The 22290-nt window shown below is 35.4% G+C and overlaps 1 protein-coding gene across 1 annotated transcript in view; it reads right to left on the bottom strand.

Annotated features, from left to right (window-relative positions):
* Positions 1 to 22290, bottom strand: part of LRRC69 (leucine rich repeat containing 69) — a 93019-nt gene that overhangs the window by 63653 nt on the left and 7076 nt on the right. Inside the window, exons 2-5 of the mRNA XM_004283221.3 lie at positions 15368 to 15494; positions 13766 to 13838; positions 10897 to 11092; positions 8146 to 8217 (exon numbers count right to left, since the gene is read on the bottom strand). Coding sequence (XP_004283269.1) covers positions 8146 to 8217; positions 10897 to 11092; positions 13766 to 13838; positions 15368 to 15494 — 468 coding nt within the window. The remainder of the gene's footprint in view (positions 1 to 8145; positions 8218 to 10896; positions 11093 to 13765; positions 13839 to 15367; positions 15495 to 22290) is intronic.

The following is a 22290-nucleotide window of genomic DNA, read 5'->3' as shown; positions in this document are numbered from 1 at the left end:
TCAGATTTTTCATCATTAGTGTATAGGAATGCAAGAGATTTCTTTGCATTAGTTTTGTATCCTACTACCTTACCAAATTCATTGACTAGCTTTGGTAGTTTTTTTGCTAGCATCTTTAGGATTCTCTCTATATAGTATCATGTCATCTGCAAACAGTGACAGTTTTACTTCTCTTTTCCGATTTGGATTCCTTTAATTTCTTTTTCATCTCTGGTTGCTGTGGCTAAAACTTCCGAAACTATGTTGAATAATAGTGGTGAGAGTGGGCAACCTTATCTTGTTCCTGATCTTAGTGGAAATGGTTTCAGTTTTTCACCATTGAGAATGATGTTGGCTGTGGGTTTGTCATATATGGCCTTTATAATGTTGAAGTAAGTTCCCTCTATGCCTACCTTCTGGAGATTTTTTTTTATCATAAATTGGTGTTGAATTTTGTCAAAAGCTTTTTCTGCATCTACTGAAATTATCATATGGTTTTTATCCTTCAATTTTTTAATATAGTTTATCACACTGATTGATTTGCATATATTGAAGAATCCTTGCATTCCTGGGATAAACCCCACTTGATCATGGTGTATGATAGTTTTAATGTGCTGCTGGATTCTGTTTGCTAGTATTTTGTTGAGGATTTTTGCATCTATGTTCATCAGTGATATGGGCCTGTAGTGTTCTTTTTTTGTGACATCTTTGTCTGGTTTTGGTATCAGGGTGATGGTGGCCTCATAGAATGAGTTTGGATGTGTTCCTCCCTCTGCTATATTTTGGAAGAGTTTGAGAAGAATAGGTGTTAACTCTTCTCTAAATGTTTGATAGAATTCACCTGTGAAGCCATCTGGTCCTGGGCTTTTGTTTGCTGAAAGATTTCTAATCACAGTTTCAATATCAGTGCTTGTGATTGGTCTGTTTATATTTTCTATTTCTTCCTGATTCAGTCTTGGGAGGTTGTGCTTTTCTAAGAATTTGTCCATTTGTTCCAGGTTGTCCATTTTATTGGCATAGAGTTGCTTGCAGTAATCTCTCATGATCCTTTGTATTTCTGCCGTGTCAGTTGTTACTTCTCCTTTTGCGTTTCTAATCCTATTGATTTTAGTCTTCTCTCTTTATTTCTTGATGAGGCTAGCTAATGGTTTATCAATTTTGTTTGTCTTCTCAAAGAACCAGCTTTTAGTTTTATTGATTGTTGCTATCACTTCCTTCATTTCTTTTTCATTTATATCTGATCTGATCATAATGATTTCTTTCCTTCTCCTAACTTTGTGGGGTTTTTGTTCTTCTTTCTCTAACTGCTATGGGTGTGAGGTTAGGTTGTTTATTTCAGATGTTTCATGTTTCTTGAAGTAGGATTGTATTGTTATAAAATTCTCCCTTAGAACTGCTTTTGCTCCATCCCATGGGTTTTGGGTTGTTGTATTTTCATTGTCATTTGTTTTTAGGTATTTTTTGATTTCTTCTTTGATTTCTTCAGTGAGCTCTTGCTTATTTAGTAATGTATTGTTTAGACTACATGTGCTTGTATTTTTTACAGTTTTTTCCTGTAATTGATATGTAGTCTCATAGCCTTGTGGTCCGAAAAGATATTTGATAATGATTTCAACTTTCTTAAATTTACCAATGCTTGATTTGTGACCCAAGATATGATCTATCCTGGAGAATGTTCCATGAGCAATTGAGAAGAAAGTGTATTCTGTTGTTTTTGTATGGAATGTCCTATAAATATCGAGTAAGTGCATCTTGTTTAATGTGTCATTTAAAGCTTGTGCTTTCTTATTTATTTTCATTTTGGATGATCTGTCCACTGGTGAAAGTGGGGTGTTAAACTCCCTTACTATGATTGTGTTGCTGTTGATTTCCCATTTTATGGCTGTTAGTATTTGCCTTATATATTGAGATGCTCCTATATTGGGTGCATAAATATTTACAATTGTTATATCTTCTTCTTGGATTGATCCCTTGATCATTATGTAGTGTCCTTCTTTGTCTCTTGTAATAGTCTTTATTTTAAAGTCTGTTTTGTCTGTTATAATATTTTGTTCTATACTTCACATCAAAAATAAACATCATATACCACCTGATGATGACCATTAAAACTTTTTCTCACTTTTGTCAGGTCAACTTTTTTTCAAATGACTGCAGTTTGAGAAATAACCAGTCTCCTGAGGGAAACAGGAGCCAGAGAAAAATCTTTCTTAAAGATAAATATATATATATATATAAAATTGCTTCAAGGTAACTAAAAAACTCAGTGACTTACTTTTCTCCCTGTTGAAATGGCTGAATCATAACTACTTCAGACTGAGTTTTCTATTCTTTCTTTTAGAATCTAGAAAGAGGTTGGTAACCCTTTCCTCCTAGAAATCCCTCTATAATATCTTAATCCAAAGCCCTTCTGCAGCAAATCACAGTGTGGGTTTTTTTTTCTCCATCATTAAAAGTTAAAAAAAAAAAGTTATTAAGGCAGCTGGTTGCTGTCTCCCTTCATATAATGAACTCAACAATGAAATTAGCACCTACCTACCTCCCTTCTCTTTCCAAGATAATTAATGCCACTTTCTTTAATTTTTCTACTTTTAAATTTCTGTCTTTATATTTTTCTTATGATCTCTCTAAGGCCCACTTCAAACATGAAATCCAAAGTTCTTACAGGACAACATTCATATTTGTTTACTTGTCTCCCCAGAAATTCCTGAGGATAGAAATTCTTCAAATCTTCATGACCAAATCACAGAAGAGAGTTTAGCTTGGTTGAACTGAATTGTCATATAAGCCTCACTTAGGAGAGTTATATCTCTCACACATACAGGTGCTAGATAGAATACTAAAACTCATTGTTTTACCCAGATATAATGAGCTGTTCTACCCAAATATAATGAGACATACCCCCAAAATGTATGTCCACCTAGAACTTCAGAATGTGACCTTATTTAGAAAGAGGTTTTACAGATGTAATTTGTTAAAATGAGACTATACTAGATTAGGGTGGGCCCTAATCCTAGGGCTGGTGTTCTTATAAGAAAACAAAGACATGTTATTTTAATGCCCAGTTTGTGGTACTTCATCACAGCAGAACTAGGAAACTCGTAAACCAAGCATCACTATTTCCCCCTATCTGAGCAACTGGCAATGTTTCCTTATGGTTCACTATCCATCACAGGCCATGTCTCAAAATTGTTACTCCCCCCAAAAGAGATACAAATAAAAGACATTTTGTTTCAGATCATCCTTTTCCTCAAAGGCTTGTTCATTCAAAATCCACATCCAATTCCATCAATATAATAAAAAATGTAAGAAAAAGTGAACATATGATTAGAAAAGGTAAAAGGGCACCCAGTCATTAAAAGTCACATATTTTAAGAACTTTCATTTAAGGAAAGTGCTCAATATATAATGTTAAAAGAAAAAACAAGATACATATTTCTTATGAAATATGCTTTCAATTTTTTAAGTGCACATATAAAAATAAGATACTTGAGGAAAAAAAACCAGCAATAAATACTCTTTGGGAGACAAACCTAAAGCTACCTTATATTTGGCTCTTTCTATCCTTGTTTATTTTCTGGATTTTCTACAATGAATTAATTACTTCTATGATCAGAAAAATGTTATTTACACAGGTTATTTGAAGACAAGAGAACTAAATGGGAGAAAAAAAAATTTATTTTAAAAAAAATCTTAACAATCCCTATTCATCCAAGAAGCACAGGACACTTTGCAAACTATTAAAATGAATGTTTGACATGTCTTAGATAGGAATTGGATATCAAATAATTTTATCTGAGGCACTGAAAATTTCCTCAAATTGTGCAATGGTATATCAAATCAAGAAATCAGCCCCAGAGTTTTGTTTTCTCTCTACTGATCTTTCTACTACCAATGACACATTTTACATACTTGGATGGTACTTCTTTAAAAAGAAAATTCAGGGACTTCCTTGGTGGTCCAGTGGTTCAGAATCTGCCATCCAATACAGGGGACACGGGTTCAGTTCCTGGTCGGGGAACTAAGACTGAGTGCCACAACTACTGAGTCTGCATGCCACAGCTAGAGAGCCCACGTGCTGTTACTACAGGGCCCATGTGCTCTGGTGCCTGCACACTACAACTAGAGAGCCTGCACACTATAACTAGAGAGAAGCCCACATTCCACAACTGGAGAGAAGCCCACGCACCACAACTAGAGAGGAGCCTGTGTGCTGCAATGAAAGATCCCATGTGTCACAACAAAAGATCCCGTGTGCCACAACTAAGACCCAACACAGCCATAAATAAATAAATAAATAAGAAAATTTATACTGGGAAATTAAGTATCATGAAACCAATCCAGACATACCATAACGTGAAAAACGTATTATTCATTATTAACCACCTTCTTCAGTGCCCACATCCACACACTTTCTTTTTTCCATATATCTAATTCCAAAAATGGCACATCTAATCTCATTCAAATACCTATGCCCAACTGAAAATGTATCATCCTCTTCTCAAAGAAAGACACCAAAATCATGTCCAGTTTCTGAATTGTGCTCTGAGTTTAAGATCTCCATGGGCTGTGAATTCCTCTTGGTGGGTTTCAAATGTGGCTCCTCATGGTCCAGCAAATGGTAAATGGTCCAGCTAAATGATGAATGTGATCATCCCAACAAGCTCACAATACACAGGAAAGGATAAACAATATCATTATCACCAAAAGATCTTCCATTTGAAAAATAGAGAAGGAGAAGGGCCATGGAGAGGTGAAGTGACTTCCTGCTCTGTATTAGAATGAAGTCCTTAGGGGACAGCCTGATTTTGAGGACCTTCCTGCCACACCTCAAGGAAGCAGGAGGAAGACTCCCTTTCTGGAACTACATTGCTTTGGCACCTCTCTGCCTGTTGGCATATTTTGAAAGGATGGTGATTACCTTTACTTAGGAGCATTTATGGTTCTCTTTTCAGATGCTGGCACTTTCTGGCAATAAACTCCCTTAAAATTCTTTAAAAAATATATATATGCTTTAACAGACTTTTCTAAAGAACACACATGTAGACATCCTGGAATGGATACTTTTATTATTATTCTGTATTTCTTTGTTGTTTGAAACTTTAAGAAGAATGTATAATTTGTACAACTTTCAAAAAAAGTTTTAAGTTTAAATCAAGAAGAGAAAAAAAGAGATAAGGAAAGAAATTAAAGTCTCAATGTACTAGATCTGACTACATGGTAATAAAAGGACCAATGCACTTCTAATACAGCTAACTCACTATCTGATCATGATGGCATTTTTCTTAATAATCTAGAAATTCTTTTTATTCAACACATATGAACAAATAATTATAACAGTTCCATTGTCTTACTGCAGATCTCCATTTAATGTATACTCTTATACAAAAATCCTGGTGAAAATTCAGTTTCAAATATTTAAAAGCCATATGAATAAAAACTAAACTTCTGTGAAACAACTGCATTTTCCAAATAGCACACCAAGTTTCAGGTCATAAAATAGCAACAGACTTAAATAAAGCCCTATTTAAAAAAAGAAAAAGAAAAAGAAAAAGCAATAGCTGTAAACAATAAGCCACTTAAAGAAACTTCTACAGAGCACATTTTCAAATCTTTGGGTTAATACTACACTTCAGGGCAATAGGTATATGGAATTGCCTTTTGCTTTTCTCTCTGTTTTTATGTATGTTTGAAAAATTTTATAATAAAAATAAATTTTTAGAACATGTACCTCACAAGGTTAATTCTTCCTATTAATGCTAGTAGACAGTGGATGATCACTATAATTATACATATTAGTAGTATTTCACTATTGGTATATATTGTACATACAACATATAATCCTTAGAGCTTCCATTCCTTGAATGCCGACTGTGTACAAAATGCTTTAAATCATTATGTAACTTAACAACCTTCCTAAAGTTAGTGGTATTAATATACCCATTTGACAAAACAGCAACTCAGAGAAGTTAAGCCACTTGTTAGAGATTACAAAGTTAGTAAATAGAAAATTAGAACTTTAAACTCATGTGTATATGACCCCAAAGTCCATGTTCTTCATTTCTATACTATGTTGCTTCTAATTGTTTTTAAAGTGCACTACCATTATTTTGAAACTTACTCTCTTTCACTGATAATCATGGCATAACCTAGAGTCAGTCATTTATCCTCTGTGTTCATCATTTCCCCATTAGTTGTCCCATCTAATAAAATGTGGAAATTTTATTAACTTGAACCAGTTGGACCAAAGCTCAGATGAATTCACAGAATATCTTACTTCAGAGTTTTCAGAAAATTCTGAAATAGATGTTACAAAGGTGATACTAATTCAGATTCTGCCAAAATTACTCTAAATTAATGGGATCTAAATAATGGTGTTTTATCAAAATTGTAAGTACAGAATCACTGTAGAAGAAACTGTGAATTCACGATACTACGAAGGCAAATACTGAATGTAGTTTAAGAACATTATTTTTATTTATTTGTTTAACATTTATTCAATTGAAATTTAAGACACTGCAGGTATAAAGGTTAAAAAGAGTACTCCTTTCCTCTGTAAGATTACAGTCTAATGGGAAGACAGACTTAAAAAGAATTACTCTACTTTGTGGTATGTACAAATTATAATGGTACCAGAGAAGAATTAGCATCAGAAGGCTGCTTTGGCAATCAGAGAAGGCATCATAGGGCAGAAAAAGAGAACTAAGACATAAATAATATCTTGTAGCAGGATGAAAAAAATCTTGCATCATTTACCAGGTCAACATTAACAACATCCAGTGCTTATTAAACATTCAAAACTGTACTTTTGGAAAACAGTTTGGCAATTCCTTAAAAAAAACTAAAACATGGAATTACCATATGACTCAGCAATTCCACTGCTGGGTATATACCCAAAAGAAGTGAAAGTAGGGACTTGAACAGATATTTGTACCCCATGTTCACAGCAGCATTATTCTCAATAGCCAAAAGGAGGCAGCAACCCAATTGTCCATGGGCAGATGAATGAATATACAAAATGTGGCATATACATACAATGGAATATTATTCAGCCATAAAAAGAGGGAAATCTGACACAGGCTATAACATATACAGATTTTGAAGGCATTATACTATGTGAAATATGCCAGTCACAAAAGGACAAATATTGTATGATCCTATTCATATGAGATTCCTAGAGTGCTCAAATTCTTAGAGACAAGAAGTAGAATGGTGGTTGCCAGGTGTTAGAGGGAGGGAGGCATGGGAAGTTATAGTGTTTAATAGGTCCAGTTTCAGTTGAAAAGATAGAAAACTTCTGGAGACAGGTGGTGATGATGGTTATGCAACAACATGAATATACATAGTGCCACAGATCTGTACACTTAAAAATGGTTAAAATGGTAAACTTTATGTTATGTATAATTTACCACAAAAAAAACTCTACATTTTTTCTAAAACACAGAAATTACACTCATTTTTCCTATTTGAGTCAACTTCAGTGTAAAATATTGCTCAGTGGGTAAAAAGGACTGAAATCTCAATTTTGTGTTGATCAATCAGAAAAAGTAATTAATGGACTGACAACTATTTATTGAATACCTTGTGGATTGATGGGCTTCTAATTATTACCTTGCAGTGGAAACATGCTCATGCCAACATGAAAAACTGCCTTTTCTTTCCCAGAAGTTAAAAGTTGCTAAGACCAACTGCTTCTCAGTTATTTGAAATAAAGCAAAGTCAAAATTCATCTCCAAATGAAAAAAAGTGCATTTTTCACTGTTTATGGCTTAAAAACAACTAATAGTGGTGTCTCTTTTGGATTAACTGCAAGGGATAAAAATACGCTCTGGAACGTAATATTTTCAAAAAGTCTGCGGTGACCAAAAACAGTATATGATTAAAAAAAACACTTAACCATAGCTAGTATATTAAAATATTTATGATAACAATCAGAGTTCACTCAGTTCAAACAAGTTCAGCAGGCACAAAGGAAGAACACAAGCAGAAAACAAAGGAAGGAATGGGAAAGAACAGGTCTTGAAATTCCAGAACAAAGCAAATCTTTGAGTTATCTGTATAATTCAAGGTTCCAATTACTATAGGTTTTACTGGCTGCCTATTTTTTCCTATTCCCAATAGCATAAACAAAATTATTTTTCAATTATATTTCAAGTTGACTCTACTTACTCCTGGTGGAAATATCTGAATAACATTTCCAGCTATGTCTAGGATTCTTAGGTTGAAAAGATCACAAAGTTCCTGTGTCAGGAAACAAAAGAGGGAGAGAGCTTTTTAAAAGTCTAATATGTAGAATCACAAACATTTCTTGTAAGTTTAAACTTGATGAAGTTGACCACCTTTCCTAATTACCTGGTCAATTCTTCAGTATATCTCCCCAGGGAGATCACTAGGTCTGGATCACCAGATTCTTTCAATTCTCCATTTCCTCTGACCACTCCAGGGCAACATACATGGTGACCAAGAACTAGACTATTTGTAGTAAATATCTGTAGGTTCAAATTCACCTCCAACACTTACTATATATCTATAGGCAAATTTCTTAATCTTTGTACTTTAGTTTCTCCATTTGTAACATGGAAATGTTAATGGAAGCCACTATCTTCAATATGGATGCTGAATGCATTAAATAAATTACTAATCAAAAGTGCTTACTAAAGGGCTTAATACAAAGTGAGCACTTAGTAGACATTTCTATCATTAAAACAGAAAGAACCTTTGGGAGACAGAACACAGACGTAATCTTAGAGAGCTATATCTATCAACAATTCCACTGGTATTTATTTCACATCTACCTTTTGTGTGGCATTGTGCTAACACAACCTTTTCCTTATAAGGGAAATCTGTTAGTCTAGCCACATGCCCGATGTGACTGGATGGGCATATACCTTCATATGCATGTGTGCAGACATACACATAATTTATAATGTACCAGAAAATGATTCATAATATGTTTAGTAACAAAACAAATGAGTATTTTCTGTAATGTCTTATCATTTATAATTCAGACCAAAAAGAACAATGATAGACTGAAACGTATTAAATGTACAAGGACATAAATGATTATAGGCATTCTTTACATGATAATTCAGGACAGGACTTACTAGCATTCAAATTTTTTAAAGTCTAAATGCCTTGGGTTTATAAAATTGTGGTAAGACTATTGATTTGAAATACAGACTTTTAAGTTAGACAGACATGGATCTGAGCTCTTTTTCTGACTTTTGCAAACTATGTTCAAGTCACATAACCTCTTTGATCTTTATTCTAAAATGGGCATAATAAGAGATACATTATAAAGTTGCCATGAACACTAAGTAATGTAATGCTTCATGATGATCCTATTGCTGCTGTTATTGCTTTTCCCTCAAATGAGGGAGACATGCTTTTAATAGGTTTAATCTGTAATTCCAAGACATTTTCTTACTTGTTTATAGTAAGTCAAATTTTTAAGGAATATAACAATAAAAATTTTGAAATATACTTATTTATAGCCTATACCTTGGTATATTTTTACATATCACATTACAGGGTGCACAGAACTTTTAAAGGGAATATATTCTTTTTTAAAAAAATTATTCATTTATTATTTATTTGGCTGCATCGGGTCTTAGTTGCAGCGCAGGCTCTTCATTGCAGCACACGGGCTTCTCTCTAGTTGTGGCGCACAGTCTCCAGAGCACACGGGCTCAGTAGTTGCAGTAGGCGGGCTCTCTAGTTGTGACGCGTGGGCTCAGTAGTTGCAGCACACAGGCTTAATTGCCCCACAACATGTGGGATCTTAGTTCCCCGACCAGGGATCAAACCCGCATCCCCTGCATTGTAAGGTGAATTCTTAACCACTGGACCACCAGAGAAGTCCCAAGGGGATATCTTCTTGAGAGAAAAGTGAAACAGTAGGAATTAATCTGCTTTTTTTATTCCTCAAGTTACTGTATGACATGCATTTCCTCCTATCAAATTAATTCTAATTTGCATAAGTAAGGAAGGTAAACCCATTGACAGGTTCTTAACAGGAACCAGTACTCTTAAACTGGGAAATTTGAGGAGAGTTTAATAAAGCCACTATTTATAAAAGTTTGACAGGGTTCAGGGAAATCAACGAGGTTCCCTAAACCAAGAAAGGTAGTTCCCTAAAACCACAAGGTTCCCAAAAGCTAGCAACAGCAGGGAGTTCTTTAATACCACAGGCCTAAAGAGTCAAGGGAATGTAATAATGTCCATTGAGATTCACCTGACATTTGCTATGACCCTCCAGAAAAGCATGCAGGCAACTCACAGCACCCTATTAGAGAGAACACCAGGGGAAAACTATATGGTACTCAATATCCCCCTGCCCTTTCACCTCCTGCTACTGCCCCTCATTGGCCATATCCTAGAGGAAGCCTGAGGACAAAGGAGCTCATTGATGCCCATACGGGTCAGTCTCCCAGGCACAGAGCAGGTTGGAAAAGGATGGAGAGTGGCTGTAAAGAAAAAATGGAAGATATCTAGCACATACTTGAAAACCAAAAAGTACGAATATTTTGTGCTGTATATAGAGTTGCCAGATAAAATACAGGACACTCACTTAAATTTAAATTTCAGACAAAAAAATAAGATTTTTAACACATATAAGTATGTCCCATGCAATATTTGGAACATACTTATACTAAAAGAAATTCTTCATCGGTAATCTGAAATTCAGATTTAAGCATTCTGTATTTTTATTTACTAAATCTGGCATCCCTAGCTTTGTGAAAAAATCCAAGTTATAACCTTCCTTTGTCATAGGGATTTGGGAACTGATTATACCTAATCAGAGGGAAAGCAAATGACCTCTTGTACTCAGATGCCCAAATCTATTCTACAACTGCTCCTTATCATGGTGTAATGAGTTCTTCACCAACAAAAGAAAATTTGGTTCCATCTTTTGCTTACCTCTGGCAAAGATTCAATGTTGTTCCTGACCAGAAGAAGCTTCTGGAGCTTCTTCAAGAAATTAATCTCTTTGGGTATACAAATGAGCTGATTGTAGTTAAGTTGAAGTTCAGAAAGATTCTTAAGGAAACAAAGTTCTCTAGGAATGCTGGCTAGCTGGTTATGATTTATACTCAGATATGTAAGGCTTTTTAATCTAAAAAATAAACAAAGTGTATGAATGAAATTCACAAGAATAAGAAAGTCCATTGTACAGACCCCACTTATCAGAGCCATGTATCAATTCATATTTTTTGTAGCTCACCTGAGCTTTTCTTCAGTCAAGTGTTCACAACTACTATGAATCATTTGAGCATAAAAAAACTTTGTTGTAATTTAACTTTTAAAGATTTTTATAATCAGATGGTTTATGTTAAAAGTTAAAATTTTATCTAATCAAAACTTATATTTAAGAAAAAAAATTCTATCTTTATTCTTTGTACATATACAGTAGCTATACTGAAGAGGAAGCCAGAGGACAAAGGAGAACATATACACACACATGGATATAGACAGGTATAGATTTAGATATAGATTATACATCCTGTACCACTTAGTTGCTGCGGAAGATGCAAAGACAGATCAGCCACAAATTCTGCCTTTATGTATATCATTGTCTAGAAGGAGATATTAGATAGAGCCATAAAATGAGGATAGAAAATGCCAACAAACAAGGAGAAAAGGGTTAAGATTTGAGTCTGTAATTGCAGATATAGTACCTGAGGTCCCTCAGAAGCATTTCGGAAGAAACAACATTTTGAACTTGGCCTTGAATAATAGAACCTGTAAAATTAGGGCAACAGGAAGGCATAACAAACTGAGAAAATATTAGTGTTTTGAATAAAGAAGCAGGAACAAATTAGCACTACTGAGCACCAACTACGTACTTGTGCATTAAATTTAATCTACAGCACAACCCTAAGGCTGGAGTTATCACCCTTAATCCAGAAATGAGGAAAATAAAGGATCAGAGGCAGTGAATAACTTGCCCAACTTAAACATCAGAAAACCATGTCAAGATTCAAATGCAGATGTGTCTTCTTGCAAAGCTAAGAATGAAGATTTATAATGCTCTTAAGCTGTTGAAGTTAAATTAGTAACATAATGAGGTGACATTTCTAGACAGTTTAAAATGGGGGACTGTTGCTTACAACAATAGTCAGTGCTAGTAAAAGAGATTTGGGGGAAGATTCTATGAATTCTATCGTGGAAGCCATGTGAATACATGAGACTGACAGAAAGAATAACAACTACAAAAGAGCAGAAGGAGATAGAGAGGAAGCAGATGGAAAGATTCTTGAGAAATATGAACATCTGACAAACAAATGAAAACCAAAGGCACCCAGAGAAGGCATGAGCAGAAAAATAGATGAACCTGGTTAACAAGGAATTTCTAAAGGTATGAGAGGAGAGTATTTCAAAATTAAAAAGATAGTCAAAATGTTAAAGAGAGGTACTGCAAAAAAAAACAAACAAACAAACCTACTAGAACTAAAAGAAGGGTCACAGACTACAAAGTCACTATTAAAAAAATCTACTTTATGTCTATATTGTAGCCACAAACAACTGAAAATAAGTTTTCAAAATTCCATTTACAATAACATAAAAAAGCACTTAAAATAGTTAAGGATACATTTAACAAAAGACAATATTGTACTTTGTTCTCCAAACAGAGCTAAGCTTACTAAATTGTGAAATCATAACATGTTATAGCTGCAAGAATTTCAAAGTTCATTTCCTCACAATTCTTCCTTTAGAGATGAGAAAACCAAGGTCCAAGACAGTTAAATTACTTGGCCAAGGTCATAAGGCTAGTTGCACAAAGTTATGACCTGAACCTAGTTCACCAGATCTTCCAAGGTGTCCTTTTTTCATTACATGACCAACACATAAATCAGTTGATAAGCTGAATGAGTGAAAAAGTAAGCAGACAACTATTGGCATTTTCATTACCATAAATATTCCTCTTCTTCATAAATTAGATAGCTTCAAATTTTTTTCTAGTTGCTCTGATTTAAAACATTACTTTTTCTGTAAAAATCTATCTGGGGAAAAATACATTAGCTAGAGGTATAGACAAGTAAATTGGAATAGACTTTAGGTGTTGCAGAAAGCCCTTTGTTGAGAACTATTAATAGTTTTGTATCCTTTAAAAATCTGGATGTTCTTACGTTGTAATACATCTGTTTCTGTTTGACAGGCAATAAAGAGAGTCTCCAAAGTAAACCTGAGTAGGGTTCTGTCTCCATCTGTCAGAAGAAAAGCCCAAGAGGGTGTTTTGCCTGCAGAAGGACAAGGCCCTCAGCTGGCTCCAGAAAGTCACTGTAACAGCAGCCCATCTGTGCAAATGTGCAGGATAAGGAAAAATAGCATTTTGTTTTTGTTAATGATAATAAAATGTGTTTTTTTATGAAAATGACATGTTGGTTTTAAAGTCTTTGCTTTCATATTACCTTTTCCATCAAGCTGAAAATGTTTTACAGTAAAGTTTAATGTCCCCAATTCTGTAACAGAGCAAGCTCCAAGAACCCCCCAGTTAGGAAATCAATAACACAATCAACTTTAGAACTTTGTTTCAAACCCTCACTTTTATACTTAGATTACCAAGTCATGCTGTTTCTCATTTCTCTGAAGTGTTTAAAGAATCGTCTGCTTAAAATCAGTAGCTTGCCTCAGTCCTTCAGGTGCCTCTTTGCTATGTATAAATCCCACAAGGACTAGAGGCTAAGCATACCATGTTAAAATGACCAGGATGGGGAGAAATGGCAGTTTGGGGGTGGGGGCATGGTGGGGAGTAGTGGTAACCAGCTCTCACTAGAAACAAAATTACCTGCTGATTTCTTGAGGAATCCATGTAAGCTGATTGTTGTTCAGATTAAGCAGGATCAAATTTTGTAAGCCATCTGTTAGAAAACAATTTTAGTCACTTTAGATATCCGTTAGAAAATAATTTTTAGTCACTTTTCTGTACACTTTTGTTTTCCTTCTGGTTTCTTGCCTTGGCCAAGGCTCTTTGGGTTGCTGGTAACTGATACCCTCTCAGATTAGCTTAATCAAAAAGGCATAATTTATCCCAGTTAGAAAGCTAAGTCTTGGCACCTGAGGATAGAGGGCCAAACTCACCACAAACTGGAACCAGAAACTATTATAAAAGGCACTGGAACCCAGGGTTTTAGTTTTGTTTTTGAAACTCAGAACCGTAGTCCCACAAATGTTTGTGAAATGCATGAATGACGACCAAAGGGTCTTCCTGACAAGCCGAACTCATCCACCAAACAGGAAAACCGCATGGGAAACCAGCCCAATGCACCACGGCCCACAACTCCCTGGCGAAGAGGGTGAAGTGGACGTAGAGTGTGTTCAACTCTATTCCAGAGCCGAGTCTCCTTGAAGTGGAAGAAGTAGATGGGCGCTGGTGCGTGAAACAGCTACTTGCTGATCTTCACCGGAGACTGGAAGGAGCTGGGGAATTCTCTTGCTGTATTTAGTGGGGAGCAGGTCCTCTTGGGTCACCAGCTTCTGCAGGGAGCTCAAGACAAAGTCGACGTACTAGGGGACTATGCACTTGAGTTTCATTTTTTGTGGAAAAATATTTCTGCAAGATACATGAGCTAATATTTTAAAGTACTTTAAAGAGATAGTACCAGAATCTACCTGTGCTCTTTCCTATATACCTCTAACCGAGGGCCCATGAAATAATACCCTTACTAAATGCTGCTCAATGATAATATATAGCACCCATGCCTCAAAAGTTCACAGAACTTTATAAATTCTATTATATAGTTCTAATTTTACTATTGGGGACACAAAGTAGTAAAATGCCTTACATGAGTTAATGAACCTATAAAAATTATCTGGATCTCTGTCATGTGTTCTGTCCTTAAGCATACTCTACCCATATTAAATAGGAAAAATGTCATATTAAATGGAGAAATTATTAGTTTAAGGGAAACACAAAGAAAAAAATAAAAAATGCCATTTATTGAATCTCATATCTTTTCTTTAAAATTCTCCCCAAGTTGATTTATGCTTAACATCCTGAGCAAAGATTGTGACTTAGTGTTTGAGACAGTGTAAAAAGTGTAAAGAACAAGGAGAGCTGTGCAGAGCTTTTCTTGATTTGATTTTCAACTAGTTTTCTCTCTGGGCCAGAGAAAGGGTGCCCAGATTTGAGAGTCTAAATGTACACTGATTCTGAAAAGGGGAAAATTTACTAACACTAATGCTTATTTATTTTCTTAGATCTATATGTAAAGAAATATATAATATGGTAGTCGGGAAAAAAGTTGTTCCCCAAATTCCCTAATTTCAAGTGTAAATATCTCCAACCAAAAAAGATTAAAACATGAAATTCCTTTTTCCCTTTACTTTCAAATTGTTCAATATAAGGAAATTAAGTTTGACACTATAATTATGCTCGTCTTTGACTCACCACATACTCCAGATGCAAATCTATGAATCTTATTTCCAAATAAATGGAGCTTCTTCAAGGATGTAAGGTATTTCATCTCTTCTGGAACTTCTTCCAAAAGGTTGTTTCCCAGATTTAGTGCTGTCAACTGCAAACATATAGAGATTTAATGAACTCGTACATTATCCACTTTACATGAGAAAAAAGAAATAATTAAGCCCCTTCGTTGAGATACATACAACCTAAAAAAATCAAATAATCTTAATTATTTCACATGTACCTAAGATTATCTATATAAATAAAGGTCATTTGAGTTCATGTTCAAACAGTTTATGTTAATTTAAGCACAATTTAATTCTCAATTAAAGTACTTAACTTCATTAAAATTGTATTACAAACCATTTCACGGGTTCTCAAAAACACAATTAATGATCCATTCATAAGTCACTTGAGCAACTCAGGAGTATCCTAACATTAAAAATTCAGCAAAGGGGCTAATTTCCTGAAATCAGAAATTAGCTGAAGATCTGAGGTCCTTCTGTCATACTAATCCCAAATGAGCTTTTTCACTTAGGCCAATAAGATTTCTATAATACATGGATGGGGGTGGGGTGGGAGGGTGGCCTTTAACATCACTCTGTGATCACAAAGTTCATAAGAGAAACTATTGACATGATATGGTAGGGTAGGGAAGATCTGCCCTATGTACCTACTAACATCAGATTGGTCAGACATAGGAAGGATACATGAAAGGAGTTAGAAAGATCCTCTAGATCCTCTAATCCAGGGGTTCCCAACACACCCCTATTTTAAGGAGGAATATTCGAGTCAAATCCCAAAGGAAGGTTAAGTAAAATAAAAGCATACAAGTAACCACTGGACTTAGCAACATGAAAGTTATTGGTGACCTTGATAACAGGGGTGAAGTGCTGAGGAGGAAACTGAAGTATGCTGTGGAGAAAATGTGAGAAAGTGAAGACAATGACTAAAATACAATTCTTAAAGAACTTCTGTTATGAAGGGACACTAGAAAATTAGGAGGGAGCTGGAGGGTTTGTATTTTGTTTAAAATAAAATATAGTACAGCTTATTTATATGCTGATGAAAATAATCTTATAGATAGTGAGAAACTAATGATATAAGGACAGGGATAATTGCAGAATCAAAATCCTTTAGTAGACGAGCAAGGATAGGATCCAAAATACAAATGGGTGATAGCCTTGGATAAGAGCAGGGACTTCCCCCTGAATTTGTTCGATTCTTCCTTAACCATTTCCCTCGGGACATAATTTCCAGACCCTTTACCATCCTGGTTACACTCTAATTTTTCTAAGTACTCCTTTCTAGAAACATGGTACCTAGAGTGAGACAGGAAATGTGATCTCATAGCATAGATCTGTTGGGACCATGGAATCTGCCTCAGGCAGATGACTACACTTCTGTTGCAGCCTAACATGGCTACAACATGCACTCTTTCAGAAATGGGGCACATGGTTGGTGCATAATTAATTTTGTCTGTGGCCAAGAAAAAACTACTCTCAAGGAGATAACTCGCATCCTGAACTTGTGCAATTGAATGCTTTTCTTAACTTAAATGTAGGAATTTACAGTTATCCCTGTAAAAATGTCATCTTGTTGGTTTTGGCTCAAGAGACATAAGTGGATGTGATGCTGTCACTCTAAATTCAGAATCTGAACTAGACAATGTCAGTGGACAAATGAGATCTGTTTTTCCCCTCCCCACTTTGGTTAATGCACTCATCTTTCTCATAATCATATGGTAGCCAAACTTTGGAATCACCTAGAACTTCTCTCTCGCCACCTAAATTCAATCAGTAACCAAGTCCTATTCTCAAAATGCCTCTTAGATGCAACTTTTTCAACTCTCATTGCAATTACCCTAACACTAATCCTCATTACTGCCTGCCTATAGCATTACCTAACTTAAGAATGTAAAGAACGGGCTATTTTATCATTTAAACTCCTTTTACCTGTCCTACTGGATTATATATAAAGAGTTGCCCAAATAATCAGTCCATGAGGAATTTCCCTACTTAGTATGTCCTAAATGTTTCTTGTCTCCCTGTGGCCTTTTCCACATCTTTGTATGCTTGTCCCAAATAGTGTCTGTGTATCCCAACTCGTCCTAAATTTGATTTGATTTATTTAATTGCATTGGCCTACTCATACCTCTAAGTTATAACCTGTCTGTAGCCTGCCTTGAAATGGACGTGTGTGTTTCCTCTTACATTTTGGATATGAGGTAAGCATGTCAGTGTCCATTGATGCCTTTGGGTTATAGACTCTAGATTTAATGTGTAGCAATCTTTGGATAAAGAGAGAAGAGGATAAGAAGTTTGAGAAGAAAAAGTACTGATTAACTTATTAATACTAATGACTAACATTTAAATAGAATTTAATATATGCCAAATACTGTGCCATGCAACCTTGTACATTGCCTCAGGTGGACTTCAAGTTACCCTTAATTTACAGAAAAGGGATCTGAGGTACAGGCTGTGATTTATGGTGAAATAACATAGCTTCACTCAATGGCCTATACTCTTAATTTCTACATTACACTATTTACTTTAAACTGTTTTTAAAAAGAATTTATTGTTGCTCAGAATGATCATATATATGGACATAATATATACATTCATTCATACATACATACACCCATTACACACACACAATAGAATTGTATGCAATATATGGATTTCTCATTTTAAATATTCTTGTTCTGTGGGTTACACCATTTAGTCAGTATTTTGCAGTAGGCAAAAGCACAGGCTTTGGAGACCATCTGCTATGCAATATACTCACTATGGGATCCCAAGAAAGTCATTCAAATTCCTGTCTCCCTTTCTTTTCTTTAAAATGGAGATACTAGCATCAACTTCTCAGGGCTGCCTTAAGGATTAGAGACAATATAATGAAGTACCTGGCAAATAGTGGATATTATGAAACACTAACTATAATCTTTTAGACTCAGGAGAAGACCATGGAACAAGATGTTAGACATACATGATGCTAGGAATGCTTCATATAGTATATATGTTGACACTTTGACTCAGTCTTCAATTTTTAAACCTGTTTTCTTAATGATTTCTAACTCCTTTTTTCAAAGATTTCTAAATTCACAGCCACTTATGAATGATATTTTCAGGAAAGAGAAAATTATCTCTGTTATTCTGTTGGCCACAGGAATAATGACTTTCTGTTAATCAGTTAATTTTGCTGGAATTTTTTTTTATTATTTCTACAGTGATAATGTGGTCAGGATTCTCTTTCCATTAAACTATCACTATACCTTGGTTCTCCAAATATTATAATGGATTTCTGTGTTTAATGCTCCCCCTTGGAATATATCACCTTCTCCAGGAAGCCATCTTCCTTTTGTAGTTGCATAACACTGTGTACTTTCTATGGCCAATTATTATCTTCTGCTGTGTATTACAGTGACTCATGTATATATCTTACCTTTACTATAAAGTTGGAAATTTTGCAATGATAGGGTATCTGTAATTCATCCAGCATTCAAAAAACAGTGTCTGGAATACAATAGCTGTTCAATAAATGTTAGTTGAATGCTGTCTGCTTAGATCATTTCTTTAATAAGCTAATGGTTCAAACTGTGAAGATACTCATTATGGCTCCACACCATTTGTCTTTTTTCAAAATCAAGTATCTATTGAGCTCAGTCAGTGCCAATCTACCCAGCTGGATTCACTTCCTTCTAATGGGCTGCATGCCTTCTTTATTCTAACCATCTGCTCATTCTCAATAACCCCTATAATCAATTCAATGTGATACCTATCATATGTATGCCTAGAACTTGGACCAGGTAACCTAACATTTAATTATGCTGTGCTTGTAGCTATTAATTATCACTAGAAAACTCTATGCTATTTATTATATCTTTCAATTACTTTTTTGACTTTTAAAATGATTTCCATGACTAACTTGGATAAATTTTTTTTTTTATGTAAAAAAATACCAGCTCAAATGTCCATTTTTATCGGGAAGTCTTTCTAAACTAAACTATGGCTTGGTGATACCATTTTGGAACAAACTGTTAAATCATTCACCTGTAACATGTACAAATATGTTTGAGCTGGTATTTGAAATATTAATCCTTAAATTCCTTAAAAGACAGGGAATATTTCCATTCACTGTACCTAAATAGTACATAACATAGTGTCACATTCTGTAAACTACTTAATAAAATAATTGAATCAAATTAATAAAAGAAAAATAAGACATTTACATTTTTTAATTAGTTATGTATATGGCCAAGGTATGTGGGACAGGGCAGCATTAAGGCTCATTCTACTAATTCTTTTTTTTTTAATGGACAATTTTTTAAAAATTTTTATTGGAGTTTAGTTGATTTACAGTGTTGTGTTAGTTGCATGTGTACAGCAAAGTGAATGTTATACATATACATACATACACTCTTCTTTAGATTCTTTTCCCATATAGGCCATTACAGAGTATTGAGTAGAGTTCCCTGTGCTATACAGCAGGTCCTTATTAGTTATCTATTTTATATATAGTAGCGTGTATATGTCAATCCTAATCTCCCAATTTATCCCTCCCCCCCTCCACCCTAGCAATCATAGTTTGTTTTCTACATGCTTATTCTCGGCTAATTTCAAAACTATTATTTAATTTTTCAGGAACTTTGTGTGTGTGTGTGCAGTACGCGGGCCTCTCACTGTTGTGGCCCCTCCCGTTGTGGAGCACAGGCTCCGGACGCGCAGGTTCAGCGGCCATGGCTCACGGGCCTAGCCGCTCCGCAGCATGTGGGATCTTCCCGGACCGGGGCACGAACCCGTGTCCCCTGCATCGGCAGGGGGACTCTCAACCACTGCACCACCAAGGAAGACCCTCTGCCCATTTTTTGATAGGGTTATTTGTTTCTTTAATATTGAGCTGCATGAGCTGTTTATATATTTTGGAGATTAATCTTTTGTCCATTGATTCGTTTGCAAATATTTTCTCCCATTCTGAGGGTAAAAAATCACCAATTTTGATAAGTTTTTTTTTTTAATGCACGCTGATATTACAGCTGTCACAATACAGTCTAACAAAGTTGTCTTGAATGAAGTTAAAGACAACTAAGTGCTACTAGAGTCATCTTACAGAAACAAAAATGAAAGAGCTGTTTGGCCAACCCAATACATCAAGTCAGATTTCTCAAAACAATTATAGTTTCATTGGAAATAGTTTCAAGGTCCATCTAATCTCTAGAGAATCCCTGTGACCCCTAAGACCTGTTCCCTTAGAGCCCAAAATTAATCCCAGTGTCATGAAATTGGCACTTCCTACTCAACAGTATTACAAGGAATCTCTGGCATTCACAGCAGAAGCATTAACAAGGCATTACCTTTTAGCATCCTGTCAGAAGCTTCTAAAGGAAAGACTAAAGAAGCAAGGATAAGAGTTTCAAATCTTGGAAAAGGGGAATTGCAACACAAAACTCATTCAAGTAAAATGTAAAACTTTCAAGTGTTTGGAAAAACTAAGCATTTGGATGTTTGAGTTGGGGTAGAGGCTAAAATTTTCTGAGTAACCAACATGGTTAAGACACTATACATGAGATAAATCAAGGGAGGCACAGAGAGATTATGTGCTCAGTTGGCAAGTCAGAGAAGAGGGTTGGGGCTCTTCTAGACATCTGACAGCTAGAGGAAGAAGCAGAAGTTCCAGTAGGGCTTCAAGAGGCTTAATGCAGGCTTGGGCATAAAAGCAGAGGCAAAGGAGGAATGAAAGTAGTGTAGAGAGAAGGAATTCACTAGGTGTCTGTGTGCCAGGACAGGATACAATAAACAAGTATAAGAAGGCCCTGTTTTTATAGCAAAGCCAGGCTTAGAAAACAGGAGGCGTTACCTACTTGATGGAGGAAGAGAGCATTTCCAGTGGATGGGACAGGGAAAGGACAGGCTTGATGCTGACAAACAGTACAAACAATGTCAGATCCTTTCTCTCTGCCAGACTTAGTGAGACCCAGAATGCCCAAGGAGGAAGAGATTGGGAAAGTTGTTGCATATGCTTTTCCTCTTGTGTTCCTCTGCATAACTCCCATCCTTCAGATCTTATCTCAGTTGCACTTCTCAGGTCTACCTTCCCTGATTTCTCTGACTACAACTCCTCATAACACAATATAATTCTTCTTCATGACACTTTTCACAATTATAATTTTACATGTATTTGTATATTTGATTACCTTTTTCCACTAAACCTGAGAGTTGGGACACATGATGTTTTCATTCCTTTTTGTATTATCAGCATCTAGCAGAGTGCTAGTCTACTACTAGCAGGTACAATAACTATTTGTTAAACATAGAAAAGAAGGAAGGCATGAAGGGAGGGAGGGAAGGAGGAAGGGAGGGGGGTGATTGGGTTAGGGGGTCATCCAAAAGGACAGTAAAAGTATGAAAAGGAGAGACTAGGGATGCAATAACAATTTACAGACTACCCAACTCTGCTTAGAGTTGCCTTTATTTACTGTCAATTGTTTATGGTCAAATAAAAAGCTATGGCAGACCACATCTTTGTCCTGGGCAGCTACACGTGTGAACCACTTAAGGTGAACATTGCTGTACTACCATTGGACTTTATGATGCATGTCAACAATGCTGTACACAATTAGAGATAATGGCTATTTGTTTCTTTGGAGATTTTAAACCTATCATGATAGCTCTGTGTTTGACTAAGTTGGACTTTGAAAATGGCTTACATCCCATTTCACTCAAACTGACATTCGATGGTTTACTAAGTGCCAGGCACTAGGAACAAGACAAAGGTCTCCACCCTCAAGAGTTATAATAAAGTGCATCTTTGAAAATTGTTGATATACCAGCACTTCATTAGTCCTAGGCCAAATGCATTCACCATAAATTATAGGACATTAATCCATTTTTATCATGTCATTAGAAGTG

This window comes from Orcinus orca, chromosome 17, assembly GCF_937001465.1.
Source record: "Orcinus orca chromosome 17, mOrcOrc1.1, whole genome shotgun sequence".
Taxonomy (NCBI): Eukaryota; Metazoa; Chordata; class Mammalia; order Artiodactyla; family Delphinidae; genus Orcinus; species Orcinus orca.
The sequence above is the reverse complement of the archived record's forward strand: the minus strand, read 5'-3'. Positions and strand labels throughout refer to the sequence as shown.